This window comes from Cariama cristata, unplaced genomic scaffold (genome assembly GCF_000690535.1).
Source record: "Cariama cristata isolate BGI_N322 unplaced genomic scaffold, ASM69053v1 scaffold2562, whole genome shotgun sequence".
Classification (NCBI taxonomy): domain Eukaryota; kingdom Metazoa; phylum Chordata; class Aves; order Cariamiformes; family Cariamidae; genus Cariama; species Cariama cristata.
The window spans coordinates 85,843-110,398 of NW_009601917.1; the positions used below are offsets into that span (position 1 = coordinate 85,843).

At 45.5% G+C, this 24,556-nt stretch overlaps 1 protein-coding gene across 1 annotated transcript in view; it reads right to left on the bottom strand.

The window, feature by feature from the left end:
* Positions 1-24,302, bottom strand: part of EXOC3L4 (exocyst complex component 3-like 4) — a 95,296-nt gene extending 70,994 nt beyond the window's left edge. Inside the window, exons 1-2 of the mRNA XM_009710620.1 lie at positions 24,213-24,302; positions 20,224-20,422 (exon numbers count right to left, since the gene is read on the bottom strand). Coding sequence (XP_009708922.1) covers positions 20,224-20,422; positions 24,213-24,302 — 289 coding nt within the window. The remainder of the gene's footprint in view (positions 1-20,223; positions 20,423-24,212) is intronic.
* Between the last annotated feature and the right edge of the window lie 254 nt (positions 24,303-24,556).

Consider the following 24,556-nt stretch of genomic DNA (forward strand, 5'->3'; position numbering starts at 1 on the left):
GCTGCCTGTGAGCGCTGCTGGTACCAGCTCAGCCGGTGGCCAGGTACTGGTGTGCTGCCAAGGCATGTCACCACGGGTCAGGGACTGAGCAAACAAGGTGTGCAGATAGAAAGCCCTCCGTGACCACAGCTACATCTGAAAACTTTGGTTTGTGTCCCCTTTATATTTCTGCCCTGCCATTGGCACGATTTCATGCAGCTCCTTGGAGGTCCTGAGTTAGCTATTCTGGTAGTTAAGCTGCTCGCTGCTCCTCCGGGCAAATCAGCACCGCCTCTCCATGGGCTGGGAGAAAGGTATGAGTCCTTCAGAGAAGAACAGCAGAAACGAAGAAGATATTGTCAAAGATGGCACTTGATTAGAGACCTCCTTCATGCCCTATCCTCTGCATTTGATGTGGGCAATCAGGAGAAAGTGTTGCCAAGGCTACGAGATCTTGTCAGTCTGCCTTCCAGGTCCTCTGTGGCTTCTCTCTTCCCCCTCTAATTGTGCCCAGACTTTCTGTTTAAATACCATCTGCTTCAGCTGCAATTTGCACAAATGTCCCAAAGGGCTTTGCTTTGATTCTCCGGTAATCTGCCCTTTGTGTGCTAACTCTCTCTGAGATGGTCTTGTTAAAGAGAAAATACACTTGTCTTTGAAGAATGATAAAATAAGGATGTGAAGCAACAAAAGACAAGCAAGTTAAATCTGAGATTGATGCCGCTTGAGCCAGATTCTGCTGTGGATAATTCCTGAAGGCAACTTGTGATCAAAGCAGCAAAATAAGAATTTTTCATGACCACTGAAAGGATTAATGGAAGATCCAATCTGTAATGAAGTAGCTACCTGCTGCACATTCCCGCTCAAATTCTGCGAACAAAATACCTACTGGTGTCAGCCGGGGTCTCAGACGGGGAGTAACGACTTTGCCATGGTGATCCACAGCACCGATGTGAATCAAACCAGGTTTAAAACTCACTGAGTTTCAAAGGTTAGATGCTGATCCCTTTCTGCTTTCACCCTCTCTTCCCCCAAGTTTTGTCTCTTTTACATAACAACAAATTTGAGGCAGGCTAGTGGGGTTGTTGCTGGCAAGGAACATCCCTTAAACAACAAATCTGATCCCAACACCATTAGAAACTAATTAAAAAGCAGGATTAGTCCCTTCCCAGTAGGTTCATGGTAAGGTATTTTTCACTGTCTGACCAGTACCTGTGCACTTCTTGCAGTATTACAGGAGGAGCAAGTATTATCCAAATCGATAGAATTTATTAATATTTTCACATTCCTCCTTTTTGCTGTTTCTCTTGTACTTCTACAGGACATTTAGGAATACTTTTGCTGACAGCATCATGTTTGCACAGGCCCGTCAGCATTCTGCTATGGGCTGTCCTGCTAACACTATCTGTTTTTCAAGCTGGTTACTGATGCTTCTGATTATAAGGCCCTTTCTTCCATTTTGTTTAGTTTACAGCGTATTCCTGTTTGGGCTGAAATGTAACATTAAAAGAATTCTGACTGAGCCAGGTAATTTAATATTTACTGTATACCTGAAAATACTAACCTAAAGTAGCAGTTTCTGAGAATAAAGCATAAAAAAGTGTATTGTTTTCCCCTTTTTATGAAACAATTGCAAGAGTGATTTGAAATTTGATGGGTGTGTTGTTTCAAGGCTGCCTTTCTCTGTGAAAATTCCCGTAAATGGAACTAAATGTGTGAACCTTCACAATAATCACAGTTTGCACAGGAAAGGCTTGCAGGAATTTCACAGCTGAATCGCTCATGAGTCTCTCCTTTCTATGTGCTCTGTGTACTGCAGAAAAGGCTGCCTTGAAACTGCCAAAGTAGCGTTGCTTTTCTATGCGCTCTGTGGACTGCAGAAAAGGCTGCCTTGAAACTGCCAAAGTAGCGTTGCACTCTCAGATCTCCACAGCCACTTCTGCACATCACCAGAGTGCTGGGTCCAGTCTTTGTCAGCTGGAAATTCCCTCAAGATCCAGCATGAGCAGATGTTTTCTTCAAACATGGCCAGCAAAGAGATTTTCTCTTGATGTCCTGTCGTGTCACTTTGTATCCTGCAAACCAAGCAGCATGCCTTGTGGCAAATCAAGGAAAGATGGTTAGGGAAGAGTTGGAGCTGCTTCTCAAGACTTCTCTTCTGAGTGTGACTCAATCAGCTCGGTGGGGTCTTCCCCACCTCCTGGACTTGCCCACTGGTGGTCCCACAGGTCAAGGCAGGAACAGACCCCTGGGCAAGGAGCACATCTCCCCTTTTCTCTGGCTATTGTCTGAACTTACTCCTGATGTCTCTCTACGTTCGGTTGGCTTCCTGATTTATGAGGTGCCTTCATTTTTGTGTGCCCTGGGTTTTTTTGCTCAGCTAAGGAGCTGGGAGAGGTTGAGAAGGAGTAATGATAGACAGGAGACACTGTGAGAAGGAGAGATGATCAGGAGGCACCTCTCTCACAGTCATCTGCACGGCTGAGGAGAAGAGGGCATGAGACACGTACGTGTAGGAATTTCTTAAGTTCTTGCCCTTTGGTATGGGACTGTAGGTGAAGTGTGAGACAGAGGTTAAAATGGTCCCTCATCAAGGGAAGCTCTTAAACCGCAGGGGAAACAGAAGAGTTGGAGGCATGGTTATACAGGAAGAAATTAGTTGCAGAGATTAGTTCATGGGCCTAAGCTTTGACAAGCACCTAACACATTTTGCCTCTTCAGGGTTGTTAGGTGTTTAACAGTGCCTTGGCCAGCAAAGCCCTGAGCAGGATGGAGAAGTGCAAACCAGGGAGGAAAAGGGGACACACAGGACAGAAATGGGGCAGGTGGCCCTTACAGACCTCTCTTCTCCTGGAAGACAAGATGGTCTTCCCAGGTGAGGCTGACATCTCCTCTCCCCTTCAGCACACGGCCCAAGGGGACTGAAAGCAAACAGGACTGGACCCAAGTTTAGTAGGAGTCAAATGGAAGAGATGAGTGGAGGGTGGTTTGCTCTGCACACCCAGAGCAAAGGGATTTCTACGCTGGCGGATTCTGCTGGGTGTGTTGAAAGGTCAGCAATATTTCAAGTCAACCAGCCAATAGCTATTTTTGGCTCCCATTTTGCAAACATCACATCAGAAACAAAGAGTTATTTTGGTCCCTCAGGATTGCTCTGATAACTTTGCTTAGTACAATGTTAAATAATCAAACCCCACAGGAATAGCAGCACTGTTTTATAATCCCATATTATCAGATATATAGAGGCACACAGGGGTGGGTGTGTGGAGGGGAGACCTTAAATCTTTTAATGAGTACAAAGGAATATTTATATTATTCATATCATCTGAGTACACATATTGCAATGATTTAGAGTATTGTGTAGGTGTGCATAGAGGTGTGGATTTTTAAACAAGGAGGTACTTGTCCCAACGGGAGAAAATAGCAATAGCTTTTGTCCTCCACCGCTTTTTAGCAATGCCAGTGCACAATGCAGTTGGTGTGACAAGGAGCAGCTGAGGTGCCTGCAGAGCCCCACTCCCACACACACTGTCACCATGGCTTCCTCCACATCTGTCTCGTGGAAGCAGCTCCTTTGCCCATGAAAAGTCTGGTGGAAGTGGAGTATACTGATTCATGAGTCACTGGTAGCACTGCTACAGCAATGATCCTGGAGAGAAAATCCCAGCTTCTGACTTTTGATGTGTTATGTCACTCAAGACCCAAACAGGACCAGAGTTTCCTTTTGCTAAACACTGTATGAACTCAGAAAAGACAGCCCCTGCCGAAAGACCTTGAAAATGGCCCTGGAGAAGACAGGTAAAGGTAAGAGAAAGGGAGTCTTATAATGTCCAGTTTATGGCTGGAGAGGTTAAGCACAGAGACCTCGCAGGCCATCTGGCCTGTACCTATCACATCCAGTGTATTTTTTTTAAATTGCTATTTAGGTGTCAAAGAAACACCTGTATTTTCAAGCATGATCTTCATGGCAGGTGATCACCACATGGAAAAAATTTGTCCCAAAGTGTCCAGATGGTAGCAGTGAGATACTGACCCCCTCTAGGACACAGAGGAGGTGCTCCTGTGAGAGCTGGACATTTTGAGGCCACGTTCCTCTGATTACCTGCTAACAGTGTCAGGGAGGCTGATGTTGGAGAGAGTCACTAAGCCAAGATATCCTCAGCATCAGGCCTGGGTCAATGTTTCATCTTTTTATTAAGCCCACCTTTCCATTTCTCAGAAGGCTAAAGGGAGATCTCCCATCTGTCTTGTCTTGTCTAATCGCCAGTGGGTGGTTATGGAGAAGAAGCAAATTCTTCTCAGGTGTGAACAGTGAAAGGACAAAAGGTGACAGTTGCATATTGTAGCAAGGGATAGGACATAAGGAAAAAAAACTTCTTCAAGAGAGTGGTCAAGTAGAAGAGCAGGAGCCCAGAGAGTATACGGCGATTCTATCCTTGAAGCTGTTCAAGATTCAATGGGACATAGCCATGAGCAGCCTGCTCTACGACCAAAGGTAGCCATGCTTTGAGCAGAGGTTGAACCAAAGACAGTCTATAGATCCCTCCCAGTCTAAATTACTCTGCAACTTTTCTGAGTTCGAAAAGGTTGCTGGCATGCTCCCCATCCTGTCTGAGCAGCTCACTCTTTTCCCCAGGAGGCAGCATCAGGATGAGGCCATCACTTTTGGACCTGGGGGCTCAGCTTGTCTGGTGCACACAGTGGGACATCAGGAAGCCTCAGGAGACTGCACATCTGCCTGAGGGATTTGACCACATTTCCTGCCTCGGAGGTGATTGCTCTGTAAGGCACTAGGAAGTTGTGAGGCTGAAGTTTATTTTCAACACCTTAAAAAGCAAAAAACCTACTGCACTTTGCATGCCACATCAAACAGCTGTTCATCTGAGAAGGAAAAAGAAAGACCCTGTAGGCTGCTGCTTAGGGCAGCCAGCTGGCAGATAAGTGTGAATTAAAAAACATTTTGGACTGAGGATCCACTAGAGCAAGGGTTGAAATCTTGGAGTCTCACTTTCCATTGTCCCCAGATCTCCCCAGATACCAGCCCCTGAGCTGTGCTCTTTCCAGCTGATCTGGTGGAGAGGAGGCCCTGAAATGCCTTTGCCTGCCAGCAGGCACTGCCCCTCTGTCCTGCCGGGAGAAGGGGAAGTCTGGGGTGGCCCCAAGAAGGCTCCTGGCTGAAAGCTCTGAGCAAAGGCAAACATCCTTCAACACCAGCGTGCAAGTCACTGGGGGAGGTGGAACTTGAACCACCTCCTTCCTCAGGATTTCCTGCAGCATAACTTGGGCTTCCCCATGTGTATCAGACTGGCTGTAACGAGTCCTGTTTCCCAGGCACTACATCTTCCCATGTGCCTCCTAGAAACCCTCCGTGTCTCCTTCAGTGAGTCTACTGGTTTGCAGGATGCACAAGAGACTGTCCCTGGGGCTGATGTCCTTGTGTGGGTTTAGCACAGAGGGACCCAGCGACTGGCCCAGCATCACAGAGTAGGCTTGAAATGGTGGGGGAACGTGGGCTTCCAAGGCAGTATCGCTGACTGAGGGTTTACTGCTCACTAGATCACATTCTCTCATTGTCTGTCTGGAAATCCATCACCTGGAGTGATGACACTATCAGAGAATCTCAATTTGGGGATTTTCTAAAGGATGTTCTCAGCCCTTTGTGCTGCAGAGAAATGATTGAAAATGTAGTCCTCTCCACTTCCCCTGCTGCAAAAACCAATTAGGGAGCCCAGATCCACCCATTTTAAATCCTGTAATTTTAAGTCAATTGCAGAACTTTGGAACACCTGGAGTTGACAATCCTACAGCCCAGAGGTCCATGTGCCTAGACCACCCAGCCATTGCAAATACCTGCAAAGATACATATGTCTTCAATTTGTAATGTATTTTGCAAAAGCTGTTTCAATTTCTTGAAACAGGCACTTGATACCTTGAACATTCACATTCCTAAGCACTGGCCTCTTTTGGACTATTCATGTGCTTTTTGTCTGTGTGATGGAGAGGCTGCTGTCACTCGGTCAGAAGGAAGATAATATATGCAGTTGCATATTTGGGTTGCTCATCTTCTGGAGTGTTGAACAGACTTCCTAAATGATGCTTCAGTCCATTGTTCAGCTTTCAAAATTAATATCCCAGAGAGGTCTGCATTTTCTGGCTCAGAAAGACTTTCAAGCACAATGAATCAAAATGGGGATGATTTTTGAAGCACTTGTATGGGAAATTTATAGCTTTGCTTCTTCCAAGATGAAAAACCTGATGTAGGCTATAAATTTACTTAGAGGTTTGCCTTTAAAACTCAGCTTGTGACTTCTCATGGGAAACAGAGGACGGGTAGGTATAAATCATCCTGTGCTAAATGGAATGGCTAAGAATTCAGAAAGAGAAATCTGGTCCAAAGGACGTGCTCTTTGTTGTGGAGTTAAGCTGAGCTCAAACCCAGTGTTATCATTTCACTCACCTGTGCACACAAAACCTTCTGGCGTGAGTTTTGTGACACTTCCAGCCAGGTGAGCTAGTGTGACTAGGAGCAGAGTCAGCTTGCAGAGAGGATGCAGGCTAAAAAACCCTGCTTGGAGCACTCCTATAATTTTCCACCTGTGCCAAGAAAGACAGAGAAGTTTCCCAGTACTGACTGGGGGAAAAAGCAGGGTAACTTGGTTTGGGGCAGCACAAGAGGCTTGTTACCCCATGACTCACACCCAGCATTGGCTACCCCACAGCCAGTGATGGTCATTCAGCGTAGCTGATGGGAAAGCAAATCCTGAACTGCTCTGCTGGGACACAGCGCAAAAAAAAACATTCAACTGCTATGGAGAAACAACCCCATGTTTATTCTTGATTAGTTTACATTGAAACATGGCTGCTGACAGGTTATTTTGGTAAAAAAGGCAAGAGCTCATTGTGTCCCTCGTTCTGCTGCCTACTCCACATGGGTGGAGTTTCACAGAAATTGGCTGCAGCCCTTCCACATACAGCAAACGGCAGGATTAGCAGCAATGTTTTGCAAATATCCCTCTTTTACTCAAATAACCGATTAAATAAAATGCTCCATTGAGGTGCAATCACTAGTAGGATTGTTTTAGTTTATAGTTTCTATGGTGAGTAGTGTGTTTCTGGAAGCTGGGCTAGGTATTTTTTTTCCCTCCACTTGGAAATATTGTGTTGAAGAAAGTGGAGATTGTTAAATGTTTCGAAACATGTTCTTCTCAAAAAAAGTTCCCTTTTGAACATTTGGTAATAAAAATTCATTTGCATGATGCTATAGGCTGTGGGCTAAATTGTGTGGCTGGATGATTATTTAGCAAGATATGGAGATGCCACAAAACTAGATGCAAGTTCAGAAAACAACCAGGCATTGCCTGAGTCTGCAGCTCTGGTGAATCGTCGCAGGGCAGAGGGATGGAGAGCTCGTGGCATCACGCAGGGTGCTGGGCAGTGCTGGGGCTGAACGTCACATGAAGCGAATCTCAGCTTTAAAGCACAGGACATGGAGCTGAGAGGTAGGTCCCATTGATTGCTCTGACAAAAAGTTTGCTGTCTGTCCCTCTGCTCTGTAATCTGCAGCAACAGCTCAAGCCAGCCCCAGAGGGGTCCCAGGGACGCCGCAAGCGTCTGCCGATGATTCTGGTGGTGGGCGACTGCTGTTGTGTCAACCCCTTTGGCAGATGGGGATGAAAAGATGGCAGAGCAGAAAGGTATTAGGTACATGTGGGCTGCGAAAGGGCAACAATTCGGTCTGCAGGTGTTGGTTTGGTGGCTCTTGGGGAGGGCTGAGCACCAGCACCTGCTCCGGGCAGGCAGCAAGGTCACTGCCAGCGGCAGGGCTTGGCCAACTGTTGCTAAAGCTGCAGGTTTGGCTCCTCAGCTGTCTCTTGGCTGTTTGCATCCAACAGAGGCAGCTGTGTCCTGGATGAGGAGAGATGGGTGTGTAGCAACATCAGGCAACTGCTGATCGGAATGTAGAATATTTGAGCTATTTTGCTTTTTGTGTATAAAGCTCAGCATCAGCACCAGAAATGCAACATGAAAGCAAATGTCAAAAAGGAGAAGAGTCAAGAACTGAAGACTAACAGCTTCTGGTAACTACACGCACATTTCCACCCATTAGTTTGAAGGTGTAATCCCTAAATCATGCCAGCCTTACCAGTATGTTTTATGCAAAGCTTTACTGTCTCCAGGAGCTGCAAGTAAAAACACTGTTGTTATACTCATGCTTTTATATCACGTATAATGATTCTTGTCCAATTTGCTAAGCAGCAGTGTTCAGTGTCACATTGTGTGGGCATTAGAAGTATTATTTGGTAGTCTTTTTTAATTTTAATCATTTTTGAAATGCTAGGCATATAAATTGCTGCTTTTAAGTTTGAGGTGAAAAGGGAAAAAAATGAGAAGAGTCACCAGCATATCATCTCTTTGCCATGCTTAACTGCTCAGTAGCCTTCCTCCTGCCCTGAGAAGAGGCAGACAAAATCTGTCCTGTGGGGACACTGTCACCTGGACCAGATCCCATCGATGTGAAAGTATGTGAATCCCACAGGTGTGGGATGCCAGATGTAGAAATGCAGAGACCTTTACTGAGGAAAGGTAGATACTCCCAGAAGAGTAAAGGTGGAAGGGTTGAAAATTTGGGGGCTGAATATATAAATATCCTTGTGTGACTTCAGCTCAGATGATATATAAAGTGGCTACGCCTAGGTTTGTGATTAAACAAAAGGTCTAGGGACTCCTACAACCCAGCAAGCAACACTTCTGCCCTCTGGTTAATCCGTCTTCTTCTGAATCATTTATGGATGTTTTGAGGCTGCTTACGAGTTCAGAGGCATTAGGCTGGAGAAGAAAGTACGGAGAGGCGTTGCATGTGCTGTCAGCCCCCCGGCAGTGTGTCCATCTGCTCTCGTGTGCTAACGAAGACCTGCTGCGTGATGACTTTCAGGAAGCTCCAATCTTCAGGGACTTTTGCATTAATCTTTAATATGCTTTTTGTGTGCTTGTCATGTAGGAATTCAAAGACCGAAAATAAGCTGCTTAGCAAAGATGGTGCATATTATCTGACTTCTACTCAAAGCTGTGGGCCAAATCCACCTGCCTCTGGTGCAGAAGAGACCAGCTTGGGCTAACATGCCCTTTTGCAAAATTTTTCCAAAAAGGAGAGGGGAACATGTCAGAACCCTAAGGGATCCCATCCTGTGTTTTTTAATCCTTCTTTTGTTTGAGCTACTTGATCTTTCCAAGAAGACACATGAGAAAAGTTCTCAGTGAAGGCCCAGCAAAGCTGCCAAGAAATGCACACCAGACGAATAGGGCCACAACCACTTCAAAAGTAAGCTCCAATAACAGTCTAAATGCCCAAATTCAGTGTATTACCCATCTAGAAGCAGGTCCACAAAGTCAAAGGAACTACCTCTGTACATTCCTGACCTCAGAGGAACATTGAGTTGGAGGTTCATGAGCAGAACTTCACCAGACCTAGCCTAGCAGCATGGACACAGCTGGGGTTGGTTTATGCCCTTGTGATAAAAGTTGAGTATCTGCTTTAGGTGTTTTCACATTAGACATTGGAGATTCCTGCTCTTTCATCTATATGATATCCAGAGCGTTTTGCTTTGATATGGTAGCAAACCACTACTCAGAGGGTAATGATATCATTCTAGGTAAAAAAATAAATCCACAAAGAGAAGATCTAGCTTGACTATGGAATAATTCAGTGTACAGAGTGTTATGAGTTCCTGGCAGCCTGCAGAAAGACTGGTATACACAAGTTTTCTGAGTTAGTGCTGGCATATAGTCTTGATAAAATTCAACTTGCGAATTCTAGTCATGATCTTAAAGTTTATTAAAATGCATGGAAAAGGAAGGTGACATTGTAAAACAGGATAAATAGTGGTGCCTTGTAAAGCCTGAAATCCCAACATGAGTATCTTGAGTGCAGTGCTAATCACAGTAAATTTGGAGTGGAAAGGAGCTCTTTCAGTTTCTTCTGAAATCTTTCTGTGGAGCACAGATGATGGTCACTCTAGAAATGTTTAATATTTGATGTTTGGCATCATACGCTCTGTGCCAGTATGTCTCATTCAGTTTGTGTGTGTTTAACTTGTGTAAATTAACTACTCTGCAGTGGTACAGTACTTACAAACCTACCTACTGCGATGCATGACCAATAGCATACACTGCTACAGAAGCTCTGTTGTTTATGAACACTCCAGGCATGATCGCATTAATAGCGATAGCTGTATTCTGCTCTGGTGTAAAGCATGGGCCTTATCCTGCCATCTGCAGTCACACTTTTCTTAAGAGCTCGCATCCTCTTTTGTTCAAGGCACAAAAAATTGTTGCCTGTGGAATTTTCCTCCTAAGTAAGAACAGTCCCACGAGCAGGAAGATTTTGCTAAAATGTAGCAGCATCTGGTTCTTATTTTGGGAATCAGTCATTGATCCAGTTTTTCTAAGACTGAGACACAAGAGGTCAAATGACTTCAGTTCAGGCACCGAGTCAGTGGATCAGGTTGATTTACATCTCAAGATGCTCTTAGTTCTCTCCTTTGGTCAGCAGATGTTACAAACTGATGCAAAAGATAGTTTCCAGCATTAATGTAGTATTGCCTGTCTCTTCTCCTGTAACCTATGCACACCCATATATTAAGACTCTGTAAGATCACATCACAGTGTTTTCTCAAGCCTATATATGTTTTCTGGTTAGATACGTGCGCTGGATTTAGCCAAATCCCCACTTAAGTGCTGTACTCTATCATCTAGGTCATTTGCACAACAATTTTTATTGTAAATCTGGAATAACAAGCACAGCTCTTGGCAGAGTTTTGCATAGCAGAAAAACTCTATGTCTTCATATAAATGCAGGAGAGTGTTTTGGGGGTCGGGGAGGGGCTGAAATAAACCAAATAAATTACTTAATTTGTCTACAGTTTTCCTGGCAACTCAAGAGTAACCAGGAAAGATAACTGGAGAGACTCAGAGATGTTGCTTTTACTTTACTTTTAGGCAAACATGTTTGGTAGCTCTTGGACCATTCCACCTGCCTCCTTTGGTCTCAGCCCACTCTCCGTTTGGCCCTGGGCACCTGCAGTGGGGAACGCAGCAAAATCCCGCTGGTTTTGTCCTTGCCAGAGCCAGCTCGCCCACCCGGCTGGGCTCTGCCAGCAGCCCCTTCCCTGGCCGGGCTGCAGGGGGGAGCAGGGCTGGTGGCAGCGGGAAGAGGGGCAATACACCAAAAACTGCCCCAAAGCAGGGCAGGCACAGCTTGAGCCTTGGGCAGGGTAGGGACCAGGCACATGTGCATGGGTACAGGCACCACATGCATCTCCTGCCGGCTTCCTCCTGCCACAAGGGACTCTCCTGCTTGCAGATGGGAGCCCGCTGCCGTAGGCACTGTGCAGGCATTTCCAATACAAAGCAACCAAAAGGCAGTTGCTACCCTAAAGAGTTTAAAATCAAATCACTTTGAAGGAAAGCTTTGGCTCGGTTATATTAGTGGTTATCGCAACCGGAGCCAGATGCTAGGTTATGACAAAATCACCTGTTGTGAAAACAAGGTAATTATATATCTGGGTTATTTGTGAGTTGCATCAGTTCTTCCCTATTTGCTGAAATGAAATGTAAGCAACTAAGCAATGTAGTTTGCTGTGTTGTTCAAACAGTGAAGCACCCCCAGCAGCAGTGCTACCCAAACACACTGTGGCTCTGCATGGTGAGAAGGGCACACATCACTGTTAGAAACCAGAAGACTTTGAAGAATGCAATAAAATCTGTCCTGACTCAGACAGCTGACCTTACTTGGGACAGCAGCTTAGCCTGGTAAGTACCATCTCTTGCTTTTCTTATTTCAATATATTACTGAGCATTTCTATAAAGCAGGAGTTTAAAATACCCTCATTTTATTCCTTTTTTCTTCACCTCAGTACCCAAACTCATCCCTAAGCTGCAGTGGACCCAATGCAATGCCAGCAAATTTAAAGGATTTCTATCAGTGGATCTGCAAGCAGGGTTTGTATCCACGTGTCAAAACTTTATATTATTTTAATAGCTGCTTTTTCTCAGAATGCATATGAAAATCATACAGATGATTTCTAGCAGGACAGTGGTTCATGCTGAGCCAGCAAATAATTTTCTAGTCTTATTTTGAATCACTCTTGGAATAAGTCTTAGCTCTGCATGTACAAACCAGGCCAAAAAAAAAAAAAAAAAAAAAAAGGGTGGAGAAAAAGACACAAGGCCCTTTGTCCTCTCTGGAATTTTTTTAAAACCTCAGGGATGAATAAGGCACTTTATTTAACCCAGCCTGGCTATAAATAGGAAGCAGCACCTTAGCCTCTATGTGAATTAGGGAATTCAGATGTGTGTCCTCAGTTACGAGCACACTTGAGAAGCGTAGTTTCAATCTGAGATGCGTTCCTACGCTAAAGGGTCATTAAAGGTAACCAAAGGCTCCAGGTTTGGTCCAAAGGGAGACCTTGAGGTAGAAGGTAGGTGGTGGGGCTGGCAAGAGTCAAATGGCTGCTTTGCCTTTTCTCGTGTTTTCTGGTTGTGCTTTAAGCACCAAGTCCTCCTGGCATTTAGCATCCCAAACCCTGTTTTCATTTTTTTTCTTGTTCCCACTGGAGCAAAACTAGTTTCAGCACAGTGGGAGTGACTGTTTGTTCCTGTGGTACGTTGAGAGCTTCATGGTGGACAAGGCACCAGGAGTTGCTCTTCTGTCTCTGCAGAGACCCTTTGCAGGAGAGGGGTTAGCTCCTGTCCCCCCCAAGGGATACCATCCCAGCACCTCCAGGCCACACCACTGGGCCAAATTCACCGAAAGCAGGGTGGACAGGAACACCTGAGATTTAGAGAAACTTCTTCTGCAGCAGGTCCCAGCCCTCGGACTCACGAGGAGGGGGAGGATGAGCCGCCCCAGCCACATCTATGTCCTGCTGGGGAACAGGAGGGCTAGTGGCTGGGCATGGCCATTAAGAATTTAAAAAACTAACCATGCTGCTTCCAGAGCCAGTGCACTCCACAGCTACGTTTAGACCATTTTCATGTCCAATTCGTTTTGTTCTGCTTCAGTTGTAAATCTGGGGAAAAACAGCTGGTTGCCTCCCCACACATACCCAAGCTAGAAGTTAAAGACCAGTACCAGTGAAATAGCACCTGAGTTGCTTGTTTTCATCCCGTGTTCATTTTATTTTGTTCTACCCCTGTGTTTTCAGTTGCAGTTCTGTACTTGCAAGACCTCACCAGACTCAAGAGCTAATCCAGGAGGACGTATGGGGCTCCCAAGGGAAGGCTAGGTTGATGAGATCGGCGCCTGTGCTATTTCTTCCTGCTCGAATTATCATCAATGAATAGTTAACAGCAACACTAAATTATTCTTAAGTTTCCAGCGCTGTGGTATCTGGAGCCTTCCTCAGCTCCTGGGTCTGGCTGTATGTCCCAGCAGCATCCCAGTTCCAGGGGTTTTCATGGCTTCATCGCCTACTGAATAGTAATGCATGGAGGTATAGTTGTCAGGGGTATGGAGGACATGTGGGTATGTGACAATATCCAACCTATGTTTCATAAATTGACTAATTCATAAAGAGAATTTGTCACACTCCAGGAGCCATGCTGAAGCTGAATGCTGGCTTGATTGCAAACATCCATTTAATGGCTGGACTCGCTGCAATCACAGGCATTTTGAACAGATTTGCTTTGATGTGTGGGCACAAATTGTCAGGCAGGATGAAAAGATCCTTGTCCTTTATAGTGTAAGGTCTGGGATCTGAAAGCCAACCGTGAGGAGAATAGCTCCGTGTCCTCACCTCCCTGGCAGCCCCCACTCCTCCACTCCTCCCCCCCTGCTAGCTGGGCTCAGGGAGGGTCTCCAGAAGGGGAGTTTGCTAAGGTTAGATGTGAATGTTTTGGACTCTTCATGGCAGGAATGTCAGAGAAAAAGGAGGAAAATGTTTTATCAGTGCTCTTAGAGGAAAATTGCAATTTTTTAATGTTTCAAGGTTTGGTGGTTTTTTTTCCAAGTTTTTTTTTTTTTTTTAAAGAGAGAAAAACAGAAACTTTGGTAAAATCCTAGGTTTTCAGAGCTGAGTGAATTTAAACTTTGGAGAGTTACTGTCTCTGAAATGAAAGCCACAATATGTTTTCAAAGACAAAGGGAAGAAGGCTGCCCTGCTCTGATTTGTGGTGGAAGTAGTGCATACAAATAATAGCTTTTATAATGTGAATGTGAGGGATGTGCTGTTTGTTATGGGAGTCATGGCTCCCTGTCACTATCACCTTGCTCCACAAAAGAATTCACAAAAATATTGGATTTGGAAAAAAAAGAAAAAAAAGATGGTAAAAACACAAATTAGGATTGATTTGATTTAGATGTGACATTTTTCAGTTTAACGTTATAAAAGCCAGTTTCTGTCTCTTACTAGTGGTTTAAATAAAGGCTAATTCCACTGAAAATGTTATGTGCTCCTTTAGACAGGAGTGTCAAGCAGAATACATCTAAAAGACCGAGCTACTAAGCAGATGTCTGATCAAAGTTAAATGAAAATGTCTCATAATATGTCAATGGGATAACATTAAATGAACCTGAGGATCCAGTAGATTTAAGTTTAAAATGTAAATGTTAGGAGCAAGATGAGAGTGTTCCCATGCTCATCCTATACAATTAATTACAGATAAATCCGCCCTGCCTTCAGATTCAAGGAAAGAGAACAGCCAGCACTCAGCACAGATCTCACAGCGACATAAAATCAGCATCAGTTGCAATTGCATCCCCCGGAGCCATCAGGTAGCACCTGTTGCATCCTCATGTGGCTAAACACCATACACCATGCACAAAAACCCCAGAAGGAAGGGAGGGCTCCTAGGGAGGTAAGACAGAGGCAGTGTCACTCCCTCTACCACCCCACCCCCAGGGTAATATATGCCCGGACATGAGATTTTCCATGCATGGTGCATGGAAACTCCAGTACTGAGTGACAATCAGCATCAGGTTTGCAAGTGCTGCAGTGACAAAGCTGAGCCCATTGCCTCCAGCCTGGGATGCAGAAAATTTCCACAACCATGCCACCACTGCTCACCAGGCACAGCCCTGCAGTGGCAGGTCCCCAGCCTGGCTGGGAAGAAAATGGGCTTTCACCCCAAGCAACGCTTTTGCCATGCTGATATACCCACCTCAGCGAGCCACAGCTGCTTTTGGACTGGGGAAGTAGGAGTGAGTCTCACTCTCCGGTTATCTGATCCTTTACTTTTTCGCAACTTGACGTTTTGGGAAAAAAAATTGGTTGTTCAGTGGCAAACTATCTCTGCCTCACATCTTCTCTGCCACATGACCCTGCTCTCCTTGCACAGGGTATAGGTTTCTAGTAACATGAGTTCCTGCTGGGCTCCACAATAGCTTTTCCAGAAAATGTTAAAAATGTGCATTGCATTAAAAGGTGACTGCAGATGAGCCAAGTGGCTCGCTGCTGGCACAGCACACGAGGCAGGGTACCACATAGGACAAAGGGGCTGTGCCAAGCAGGGCAGCAAGAAAAACCCAAGACAGAAGTAGTCAGTGTGGAGCTGCCTGGTCTAAGAGCTCAAAGGAAAGAGATGGAGATGGCAATTGCCATTGATGTAAATCCGAATTTATCTGTGTAGGAGCATGCGGGATGGAGGGCCAGTGTGAGCATTTGCATGTCACAGGGCAAAGGCAGGCTTAGACCAGGCTTCATTCCAATGCATTAGCTGTATTAGTGGTAGGACAGGAACTCCACACTACCACAAATAACCCTTTGCATTTTTAAACCAAGACACTGCGGGTACACTGCTTCTTCCAATCGGTCCAGCATAGGCATTTAATAGGCTAAATGGTGTAATACATCTACAGGACATACATTAGTCAAGTATTATGTACAGGTGGCATTTTACAAAATTAGAAAGAACTGAAATAGAGCAAAATCCAACAATGTCTTACTCCATAAAACTTCCTTTCTGCACTACATGAAATATTCTACAAGCTAGACTAGAAAAATATGACTGAATGTCTTTTTTTTTCCTTTTTAGTTTCTACAAAGCTTTTAATCCAGAAAAAAATACAAAACAACTATTGCGTTTATCAGAGAGACAACACTTGCACACAGACAAAGTAAGTGGACATTCATAGACCTGCAAGTTGAATAAATAGGGCTTGTTTGTATAAAACAATTTTGTCTCTATCTTGCTCTCCTATTTTAGAGCCCCTGGCCCATGTTCAGAAAATAAAAATGGGAGGAGGAGTTTGGCTTTGCGTGGTTCTTAAAGTGAGGCCACACAGCTTTAGGAGAAAGCTTTAGTTTGAAGCATCCATTTACTTTAGGTAAAATACTTCAAGGAGGCAGAGCAAAAGAGGGAAAAGGAAAGAGAGGAGTAATTAGGCTGGAAGGAGGAAATCTGGAATTTCTATATGGGCTGTAGCTTTAGGTACTAGGATGAAAAAAGTAGTGCTGCACGACATTTTTTCAGGGTGTATGTAGAATTTTCTTGTTTCTTTGGGAAACTTATTTAGGGAAGTGCCATTGACCTCAGGTGGAAATCGGATAAGGGCCATCCAGAGCAGGAAGGGAGGGAGTGTCTGAAAGCAGATAGAGAGCACATAAAATTGGGGGAAGTGTTTCAAACAACTGTTTTTCCTTTATAATGTGAAAAGCAAACTAAGTGATATGTCTAACGTCATTCCTCAAGGAGCTGGGCAGATGCAGATTGAAAGGAAATCACACAGCTAAAAATATGTCATCACCGTCGTCATTTTCCCCCAAGAGCTTTGTAAAACTTCTTGACGGTTGATGTAAAACCAGTGTTTAAAGAGCACCTCGCATCCGCCCAGCTGCCTCGCCAGCATGGCTCTCACTCCGCCACGACCAACCGCAGACATGTCCAAGCTGGGGACCTCCTCTCGCTGCTCGTGTGCTACCCAAACACGGAGATTGAGTTTGTTCTCGCTTTGTTGGCTTTACCAGAAAACCACCAGTAGCGAAGGGGGTGATGAGGATGGCAGTTAGATTTAGGAGGTGCTCTTGAAACCTTCAGTTACTCTGGTGAAATTCAGTGCTCTGACCAGAATCCCACTCATCCAACAAAATAATTCTGTGACAGCATAGGCAAGAAAGTCTACATCAAGAAGGCAAAACAGATTGTTATACAGGTTGAGAGCGCAAAGTTTAACTTAAGTATCACATTATACTATACTACACTGCTTATAAAAAGGGTCCTAGATCCCAAACACCTCAAATAATGAGCTATAGTTTTGTACATAAATTAATGTTGCTTTGAAGTAAAATAGTCTTTTTCCTTTGTATTAAACTTTCATTGCACAGAATTCTTTGTAAGTAAATATATTAAATTTGGTTGCTAAGAAGGTATAAACTTATCTTATTAATACATCTGGCCAGTAAATTTTATCCACCATCACACAATTAAAGGTTGCCATTAGAGAAAATTATTACTGGAGAAAAGAAAGCACTTGGAAGTCAACTTAGGAGTTAACACTGGAAGAAATCCTGTTACTTTGTTCCACCTACAGCGAGCGGCTTCTTCCGGCTGCAACATTAATTGGAAGTACAGACCCTATCCAGCCCTGAAGAGACAGAGAAAGCCAACTTCGTAGCTTATGGGACGCTCGTCGCTGACACAGCCAAACCCTTTTGAGTACATGCATTATCTATCTCCACCAACAGTCTCCAAAGGGTAGCATTTTAGGCCAAGATCGGTGCTTCTCCTGGGTTGGTGGGAGTCTCTGGGAGGTCCCCGTGCAGGAAGTGGGTCACCCCTGTCAAAATGGCCCCCAAATCCCCAAGGAAAATCTACTGGAGGCCAGAGGCGTCCAGAGACAGCCCGTCCCACCGTGAGCTCTGGTCTCCAGGAGATGGCCATGCAACCAAAGCCGAGGGGGCTGTGCCGTGGGTGAGGGTAGCTCTCGGGGTACGTGCTCCCACAGGCAATGTCGCTTGGGCAGGAGAGAGGCGGGTGTGCATCCCCCCGTCTCGGCCCTCCTCCACCCCCTCCGACTGCAGGTGGCTGGGGGGGACCTGGCATCAGGCAAAATGGAGGGTAGGTTTGGGCCATGCTATGGAGCTCCCATCATCCACCCCCAACCACTGCCTGGCTCAGGTCAAGGGAGGAACAGCTGGGCCCGTGCACCTACATTATACATAAAACATACCAAAAGAAGAATTGTCACAACAATTTCTGTTAACAAGGTGGGACAAATCCAGTCCTGGCGGAAGCGCGAGCTATCTCGTTGGCTTCAAGGGAGAGGAGCGTGCCCCACACCGCGGCTGGACCTGGGCCTGAAGAGTGCACAAACAGCACGATCCACCCAACCAAACCTACAACAGACACCCTCACTCCACAAACACCAGCGACTAGCTAATTCGCTTCGTCAATGTACAGCGAGAAAGCGTTTTTGAAAGGTGTGAGCCTTTTTGAAAAGGCAATTAAGAAAAGGCTGGTTCATCCAAATTTGCACAGGTTAGCCAAAGGGAGAGAACTGCTCTGGGCCACCCTGGGGCGGCACCCTGGAGGCAAATCTTACACTTGCGTCTCTATACAAAAGTTACAAAATCAAATGGTGACATTATATTACATCTATTATCCATAATATCACAGTGCTAGTTTCAAATGGCTAAAAACAAGAAAGGTTTTAGATTTAAGACATCCCTCCTGTAGAAATGTAACCCTTTTGTCCTGCTGTTGTTACCTGAAAGCAGCCTTGCTTGAAAAAGGTAAAACCACTGAAATGTGCTAATTGAAATTAGGAGCATTTTTTCCTTGATAATCTTGTACTTCCTAATACATCCCATTGTCTCCCATGGAAAAGTTAAACAAATAATATGAATCCCAGCCTGAAAATCAAAATGTTGAAAAGAACAGTTCTAAAGCCCAGACGCTTCTTACCAGGCACTAACTAAATAAAACCCTTGCAGATTTAAATACAGATTACTTTGACATGTCTTCAGAGTGTGTTAGCTTTCCAACAACATTCACAATGAAGTTTCACTTCTGAGGCCGTGGAGTCCCTACTCGTCCTCTGCAGTTCTGCTTTCCAGAGTATCTGTACTGTCTTCCACTTCTTGAGCTGGGTGTGCTAAAGTATCTGCAAAGAAATGGCTCATCAGTATTTATTTCCCCATGCAGGTACAACAGCCTTCGTTTGATTCCCTGCTCCACCAGGCAATTATCCGTTAGGGCGATGAGACCTGACGTGAGCAATTTGCTCTACTTGCAAACAAGTAGTTAAACCTGGAGTAGGGAACTCTGAGTGCATCACAGTCTGACTTTACACGGGACTTGAGACCTCAGGACAGATATTAGTGAGATGAGGTGATGATCCTATGGAGAGCCACCGTAGCGGGAGGGTAACCTGCTGTCTTAGTGAAATCTGCTCAAACATTCAGTCCAGCAGACATAATGAATCCTAACATCAACAGACAAAAACAACACATAGCACATAATGTGCAACCTGGAGGTCAGGCCATAGATTTGGCTCATATTTCTTCTTGAATGATCAAACTCTGCAGATGCCACCACCCAGAAACGCCAGCTGGAATAGCAGGTGATTTGACACTTTAAGATCAGACCATTTATCCTTGCCCCTTTGAAGGTAAGGGAAGGTGCATCTTACACCCCATCCTGGCTGCTGTCTCTGGGTGTTCGCGTGGCAAATGTTGGTGCACTGAAATGGAAACTGTGTCACTCTTGAAGAGAAAAGGACAGCACTGAGATGAAAAAAACAGAAGTAAATAGACCAGTTCCACACTGGATCATTCCCTGTGCAAACTATATTCCAACAAGCTCTTATCTTGAGCCATATTTACCCCACAGTGACACTACTACTCATAGCTACATATTTGTGAGCTCCTGCTACACTAATGCACTCCTGGGACACGATGATGCTTTGCAAATGTGCAGCTTTTAAACACTTCACTTCTAGGCTAAGAGATAGGGAGGTAGATGTACGCTATTGAACAGGATTACTGTTTCTAAAGTGAACTGCTAATCTGCAGTAAACTGCCTGTTGGCCATGCAAGTGGCCAGCACTGAGCCTGATGCAGATGAAAACACCACGTGCTCAAAAGCTACAAGGAAATTTTCAGTCCACAGGACCTCCTCTCCAGCGCAAGTGTTTCTGGGCACCTTCAAGCACCTACTGCTCTTTGGTACACTCTTAACTTCAGTGCACGGCATGGCCTGAAATTGCTATTTTCCTAGGGGGAACAAGGATGAAAAATCACTCATTCAGACCTTCCAGATCCATCTGCTGCTGCTGCTGGACACAGACTCTTTGGTCACCATGAAGACCCTTGTCTTCCGCTGATTTCAGGTCATCAGGAGGCCAGCGCAGCTCCCCACTCTCCACCTCCCCGGACTCGGTCGGCTCCACCACGATTGATGGCAGTCTTTTGGACAGCTTGGGGTACTTCTCACGTGATTCTGGGAAGGTCTGGTGAGACATTTGGAGACACATCCATCAAAGCCTTGCCCAGGGATGCATATTCAGAGCAAGCAGAGTACATGCTCCATCTTAGCATCCTTTCTACATTTGCCATGCACTCCCATGTCCATTAAAAACCCCCTACAAACTGGTGCAGGGCAACAGTCCTGCACAGGGAGGATTTCAAAAGCAGCTGAATCCAGCTCCTTGCCAGCCAAGCATGGATGCAGAGAGGCTCTGGGTCTCAGCACACCTTCCTCTGCACATGCTGTCCCTTCCTGGGCAAAGAACTGACCTTGCTTGCCAGTGTGTCGGGCAGATGATTGCCTTGACTTGCGTGATCCCACATGCGTAGTAAAAATGGAGACTGGGGCAACAAAACTCATTACGTTGCCAAACACTCATGTTTCAGTTCTAGTGAGTTTTTAGGACACAAAGGTCGTTGCTGTAACGCTAAGCTAAGTGGCTGCTGCAGCCCTTCTAGCTGCTGTCCTTTTACTCCGATATGATATTCATGTTTTCTTGTGGTGCCAGTTTATTAAGAAACCACAATTCTGTAGAGCTATTTTCTGTAATGTGAAACACTGTATTTTATGATGCATTCATGCAAAACAGGTAGCCCCAGAGATCATCTTTACACAGAGGATGGTGACAGCTATTATTTTAATTTGTCACACTGAAGCTGCAGGTCAAATACTATGCAGCGATTAGAGCTTGAAGCTGAACTAGGTCTTTTTAGTGAAGAATACTGTAACACATAACAGTGCTTTCTTGTTTTCAGCATCGCATTGGTTCATTTAAATCTCTCAGGGTACTTTGTCTTGGATTAGGTTTTTTTCCAGGTTTTTTTTGAGGAATAATCATTCCAGCTCCTCCAGGATGTTAGCATAAGACAAATTCTGTTGTTGCTTCAGTGAAACCTTATCCCTTGGCTTCTCAAACGTCCATAGACCTGCACGAATGGGTTGTAAATTTCTCCGTGGTAGCTGAGTTTGTTTTATTTTATTTGTAACAATAAAATCAAGGTGCAGACTAGGGGACTGAACCAGGAGTTGAGAGCAAGAACCATCTCAGTTTAACCTCAGGCACTGTCACAGGTTTACTGTGTGCTAGTGGGAACCTCCCCACACATCTGCATTGTTGGCCACTGAATTGGGGTCTCTGGGTGGACCAAGCAGTGCTGGTGATGTGAGCCAGTCTCAGCACAGCTCCTGCTACGAACACGGCAGAAACACACAGATATTCCCTAGCCACCATAAAAGTGGGCACAACCCCCTAGGACATTGCCAGGGACCTGGGGGTGTCATAACCTACTGGAGGTGTTTGCTCCATGGCTTTTGCAACCTTCCTTCATCCTAAGTTCTCTCTAAGAGCTTAGGATTTAGTTGTCCCACTTGGCATCAGAGCTGGCATGGGGAGGCAAGCCCTTAGGAAGGGCAATTCTCTTCTTACGTGTCTGGGAAGCAGCAAGCAAATTTTCATCACTGCTGCGATGTCTGTATCTGATTTCTGGAGATGGGGAAGGACAACAATTCTCATCCTCACACCCTTGCTCCCCATGGTAGTGTTGCAGGGATTCATTACTCCTTGCAAATCTACATGAAGGTGAAAAATGTTGTATATTATCGTTAGTATTGCAGAGAGACACCATTAAAATTTTTCTTTTGTGAGAAAGCCCCTTCAGTGCAACTGGACCAAGGGAATCACTGAAGGTAAACCTTTCTAATGCCTCCCTGAGCTCTATCCACATGGCCGTAACTTGTCCTGATCAAGCAATGCTGCTCATGCTGCCTATCAGAAAAGTTCCCCCCAACTTCCCATTACACAGCCTCCTCCTGAGCTGTTTATAATTTGGAAGGACATTTCTGCGGCACATGTCTTGACTGGGAGGAATTTTTAAGAAGCTGCTAATGCAATCCTGCTATTTCCAAATATGAGACAAGGGAAAATCTCCTTGGCCAGGAGAGGTCCAGAGACACCCCTGAGCAGCAGTGCATTCTTCTTCAGACCCATGGTGGCGCCCAGCTCCCTGAGCCTCATGGTTCAGCTGGCAGAAAACAGCCATAAAATCGTGGACAAAATGCCTTATTTGCTCCCAAGGCTGCACATGCAGGTGACCGTGACCTCCTCCCCCGGCTGCTGCTCAGCCTGCTCTGGTGGCAGAGAGCTGTGCCACAGCCACCCTGTCCCCAAGCCGGCTGGCAACCCCGGGATGGGGGATCCAATAAAACAAAATTTCTGCTTTTTCATCTGCTTTCTGAAGTCCTAGGAAATGACACACGCTGATCTAAAAATGTGCTAAAAGCCGATTATTACGGTTGCAACAAAATTTAGGAAAGGCACCTGTGCAGCCTCAGCTTGGCTATTTTTATTTGTGTCACTCTCATATGGTCTTTTCTCACACCAATCACATCATGTTTTTTTCCACCGGAGCCCAGTATTTACCATGTCCCTCCAGGAATGAGTCAGGACTGGCAGGAAGCAGAGCTGCCTGTCGGGCCTCGCTGTGTTTTTCTGCAGAAGCTGGAGTGTGTGACGAGTGGGCAGGAGACTGCAGGGAGAGAAGGATCGGTCTCCCGCCCAGAGTGCTTGGAAGTTGCTGGAAGAAACCTAGTTTTCCCACTGAGTCATTGACTTTGCGCTACCTCTCGTTTCATTTTGCTTTTTTTGCCTCAGGTGGCAATCACCAAAATGTAGATGGTACCACCTTCTCCCAGAGGGGAAGGGTAAAGGAGCTGGGGGAAAACCTCTGGAACATATGATCAGGGACACCATAGAACAGCCCACCCAAATACATCGGTGGAGTCGGAGCTGGCACAGAGTCTGGGCAGCGTACGCTAACGCAGTAATGAAAACTCAGTGAAAAAGAGGAAAGAGAATACTGAAAATGTGCCCTTTGAGTGAGCAGCACCTATGGTGTGCAGTCGATGAGGCACAGGAAAGCCTATGGTACGCTCTTTAATTGCATTTCATTACATGCACAAGTGATCTGAACAGAATTTGCAAAATTTCAGTTCTGACATCCCTGGCTTCCAAATGCTGGATTTTAACCTGCAATCGGCTGCTCCTAGAGTAGTCTTCTGAGTCTGCTTGGAGTAATACAGCTTGTGTTGAGAAGCAACTCAAGACACATTTAGGTGGTCTGTCCCTGGCAGTGACACCGAGAGTCATGAGCACAACCACCGAGCACAAAGCGGGGCGCGGGGATTGTCACACGGGGGGCTCAGGACATCGTGATCCCTCCTGCTGGAACTGGCACCACAGGCAGGTACGCGAGTGGGTGTGTGAGACCGCCTGGGGACAGAAAATGCTCTTGTACCTGTCAGCAAATGGCCTTGACCACTGCTGCTGCTATGATGCCACAGCCATTTGTGTGACTTACACAATCCTTTCAAACGGTCTCTTTTCTAAAAAGGGAGCTCCCTCGGAGCCTGAGGAAACTTAGCTCATTAGAAGGGTGGCTGCACAAAAGACGTGGTACAGTATTGGCTGAATGTCTTCATCACACGATGGCTGCTCAGATCTGAATTGGTGACAAACAGCCTCTTTGCCTGCATCCCCACAAGGGCCAGGCATCGCCGTCACTGTGCCCCAGAGACCTGGCACCTGACAAAACCCTCCTGCCGGAACTCTTACCTTTTAAAAATAAAACTTAAGTAGGATCAAACATGTATTTCAGGGCTTGCTCTTCTGGCAGCTGTGCTCTGCAATTAAACATCTACATGTATGACAGTTATTGGCTGCATTAAATTCCTTTTGAAAAGCAACTCAGGATACTTTGCAGTTTTTCTAAAGTTACCTGGCTTGAAGGGCCTCCTTCTTCCTCAGGAGTCTGGCTGAGTGCGAATTCCTCCATCACTGGTTCTCGTGTGTTCATCACCTCTGTCATGCTGCGAATATTAAACCAGAATGGGAAAACTCAGCTCCGAGCTTTGGTCCCACAGTTAATTTAACAAAAGACATTGGCTTTTCATATTTCTTAAAATAATTGTGTTACAGACTGTCCTTTCTAAATAGCCCACTGAGAAGTGTTCCCGTGGCCCTCCAAGCCAACTGCTACTGCTGTGCGCTGTGATGCAGAGCAGGGCATCAAGCCCAGCTGCCCACCCCCCCAGGGCAGCAGAGAGGACCCCCATAGAGCCC